Source organism: Halichondria panicea, chromosome 17, assembly GCF_963675165.1.
Source record: "Halichondria panicea chromosome 17, odHalPani1.1, whole genome shotgun sequence".
Classification (NCBI taxonomy): domain Eukaryota; kingdom Metazoa; phylum Porifera; class Demospongiae; order Suberitida; family Halichondriidae; genus Halichondria; species Halichondria panicea.
Genome location: NC_087393.1, coordinates 622,502 through 626,045, shown reverse-complemented (window position 1 = coordinate 626,045; position 3,544 = coordinate 622,502). Strand labels below are relative to the sequence as shown.

Below are 3,544 nucleotides of genomic sequence, written 5' to 3'. Positions count from 1 at the left end.
TTATAACCCCATGTGTGATAATTATTTTTTATTCCAACAACTTATTGGTAAATGACATAAATATATCTCACACAAAAATAGTCTAGATTGTACTAATACATAGCTAAAAAACACAAGTACATCCACCAATCCTCCAGCTGGACAACCACTTTAGAGATCGACTTTATTAAAATCACCCACAAGATTTTGCATCAGCTTTACGCGTTATTTTTTTAATTGTACATGAACTTCAATTAGCTAACGATAATTTATCAGTAGGCCTATATACAAACTCAATAACAATCATGTTCAGCTCAGAGCTATAGTATTTTACAGTATAGTGCACATTAAATAAAAAATAAACTGCAATTTTGTTCAAAGCTAATCATAAAAATAATGTTACGGGAGCGATTAATTGGATGGTGGGGTGTTTGAGGTGCTAGAGGACTTTGTCATAGTCTTTTGGAGTTCTGGCTGTTTGGTTATCTCTGTGAAAAAGTACATGTTACAATAAAGTTTCAGTCCCCTAAGATGTACTAATGTATGACTAAGTAGTGCATTATTATTGAATAGCTACATGTAAGACGACTTACTACCAGACAGGGCAGATTCCTGTACAAGTTTTAGCACTTGTTCCATATTGTTCTTAGCCTGTATCAGCTCCGTCGTAATGCGTGCATTTTCCTTCCTTGTGCGTGCCATCTCCTCCCGGTTCTGCTCTTCACTCTTTTGAATTGCTTTATCAATAGCTTTATCCAAGTCTTCTTTTTGGATACACTATAATACCAGAGAAAGAATATACACACGTGACGTTTATGTACCTACACCGTACGTACCTTATCCATCTTCTCCTGGAGTTCCTTGTTTGTTGTTTGGAGCTCACCCATTTGTTGGTTTAAGACTCTAACCTCTTCCCCCAACTCTTTTACGGTTTTTTCAAGAGCTTCTTTCTCGGTTGTGAGATCTTCCACTTGCTTCTTTAGGTCAGCGTTATCAGACTTGAGCTGCTCCTCCTGTTGTAATCATAATTATATGTATGATAATGCATGAGAACATAAAAATCAATTACATTTGTATGAGCATCAGCAAGTTGCTTCTTATTTTTTTTTAGCTGCTCTCTGCATGTCTCCAACTTGTGAGTAGCCTCTCTGAGCTCCTCGTCCTTCTGTGCCTGCTGCTGCTTAGACTGTTTGGCTTCGTCAGACAGCTGTTGATCAAATCTTTTGGTCAATCGCTTTTCAAGAACTTGCTCTTTTTCAGAGAGTTGCCTTTCAAGATGCTGTTCTTTCTCACTTAATTTCTTCTCAAGGTCCTTTTCTTTCAATGCCAGTTGCTGTGCATGATCTTCGTCTTTCAATGCTAGTTTTTGCTCAAACGTTTGAGACACCTTTGTAACCTCATCAAGCTGCTTAGCATGTTCACTTTCCAGCCTTTTTTTCAACGTTAGGAAAACCCCGGTAGATGATTCGTACTCCTGTTTCGTTTTTTCAAGCTCCTCGGTTACTTCGCGCAACTTTCTTGTTTTCTGAACTATTTGCTCGTCTTTTTCGCCCCGCTCTTTTTCAATCTGAAAAAGTATAATTAACCAACATGTCCCATATTGTTTGCATTACATCCAACCTGTTGTTCAGCAGCTTCAGCTCTATTACGAAGTTCACTCACTACCGCCCTCAATTCCTATAAATAATGGTAGTCAAGAAAATAATATAAGGCCAAGATATAAGGATAGAAGACATACCTTGCAATCACGTTCATTTACATAGACTGAATCTCCAACCATAATCTGCGAAGAGTTGCTTGGGATGATACAATTACCAACAGCATTTTCCTCCTCAATTGGGGCGTGAGGCTCGGATGCATCGTCGATTTGACCCAGGACTTCATCATGGCCAGCCTGAGTGTGTGTGTGGGGGGATACTCTGATCATACAGTTGAGTACATTGGCCGTTGATACATGGAGAAGCTACACGTTTATATTCTACCTGAACATAGTCTGGCTCTCCAGCAGTGGCCATGCTCAGACCAGTAGCGCAGCTAGGACATAAACAAGCTTATCATATAAATATAAACACATGTACGTACGTAAACACAACAAAAATGCTAAATTATATTTTTACTCAGTAATTCACATAATTAGAACCAATTAATTTTGACAGGAACGGGAAACGGAAACAATTATTAACAGGTGCATGAATATTCTCCTGTTACTTGCATTGATGAAAGTATTGAAAAAAGTATTGAAAAATCATAACAGTGTAAAAAAGAGAGTACATGTATAAATCAAATGACTGAGTGTGATTATCATACAAAGTCTAGATTGTACATGCATACAAAATAACAAGAACACAAGTGCGTGGAGACTGGCACATTAATTGGTTTGCTCTTGTTCAGTGCTAGTGGGGGGTGTGGGCGGGGGTGTGGGGACATTGACTGGGGATCTCGAGGGAGAAGGTGTGTAGCTGGCCACGGGAGAGACATTTTTGTAGTCACCTTGGAGCTTTGAAGAAGCACTCGCAGCTTCTTGAACTGTCGCAGAAGGTACTGCATGTGGGGAAGATCAAACACGCTGTCACATAATAATAATACAACACACAAAGACTTCAGATAAATTTAAGTATACGTGTAAACGTAACTGCTTAAACAGGGACAAGTACTTGCACCAAATGCAAAGAAGCTACTATAATATAATGTCCTGCACTCACCGTTCAGAGAGACCATTTCAGCAAACATTTCCCTCATGCGTTTCTCAAGCTGTTTGTCAAGGACATTTTTAATCTGCTCCTCCCGTTGTTCTGAATTCTCACTGATAGCTTCCTTGCACTGCAGTGGTGACAACAACAAAAGCCATTAAAATGTCTCTTACATAATTATGCATCATACATAATTACACACAAACCTCCTGTAGTCCAGCTTCAAGTGTGGAGCCTTGATTCTGGATATTGGTGACATTCTCGTTCAAAATGCGCATCTGGATATTCATCTCATCAATGGTCTTCTGTAGACGCTCCTTCTCTGTGATCAGCTCTTTTATTTGGGCCTCTTGTATTTCCGTACGTTGCGTCAATTCCTTAATCTATTGGTGCATGCGTGTATGCAGAGTAAAAATATTTATAGCTGTCAAAGTAATTTGTACCTTCTGATCCTTTTCTTTCAATTCCATGTCCTTTGCCTTGAGCTGAACTTCTTTATCTGCGTGTTCCTTTTCTTTGGTCTCGTTCGCAAAATCCAGTTTCTCTTTGGCCAGCTCCAACTCTTTCTTTGCCATGTCTCTCTCCCACATCACTTTCTTTAGCTCTTCATCCTTTACTTGTAAGTTAGCCATTGTCTAGAACACATACTTAACGTAATGTAAAGTGGAAATACAATAAGTTTACATACGTTCTGCTTGAATGATTCAATTTCAGCCTTTAGTTCTTCTCTGATCTGCTCCTTGACTTCCTAGAAACACATAAGAAGAGATGGTTGCTAAACGCACGCACACACACATGCACACGCACGCACACACACACACACGCACACACACACGCGCACACACACACACACGCACACGCACACACACACGCGC

At 39.6% G+C, this 3,544-nt stretch overlaps 1 protein-coding gene across 1 annotated transcript in view; it reads right to left on the bottom strand.

The window, feature by feature from the left end:
* Positions 1 to 194: 194 nt before the first annotated feature.
* Positions 195 to 3,544, bottom strand: part of LOC135351393 (restin homolog) — a 4,015-nt gene continuing 665 nt past the window's right edge. Inside the window, exons 3-14 of the mRNA XM_064550379.1 lie at positions 3,358 to 3,417; positions 3,113 to 3,304; positions 2,876 to 3,052; positions 2,682 to 2,799; positions 2,349 to 2,520; positions 1,962 to 2,013; positions 1,718 to 1,873; positions 1,600 to 1,656; positions 1,049 to 1,546; positions 816 to 992; positions 573 to 756; positions 195 to 467 (exon numbers count right to left, since the gene is read on the bottom strand). Coding sequence (XP_064406449.1) covers positions 391 to 467; positions 573 to 756; positions 816 to 992; positions 1,049 to 1,546; positions 1,600 to 1,656; positions 1,718 to 1,873; positions 1,962 to 2,013; positions 2,349 to 2,520; positions 2,682 to 2,799; positions 2,876 to 3,052; positions 3,113 to 3,304; positions 3,358 to 3,417 — 1,920 coding nt within the window. The 3' untranslated portion in view covers positions 195 to 390. The remainder of the gene's footprint in view (positions 468 to 572; positions 757 to 815; positions 993 to 1,048; positions 1,547 to 1,599; positions 1,657 to 1,717; positions 1,874 to 1,961; positions 2,014 to 2,348; positions 2,521 to 2,681; positions 2,800 to 2,875; positions 3,053 to 3,112; positions 3,305 to 3,357; positions 3,418 to 3,544) is intronic.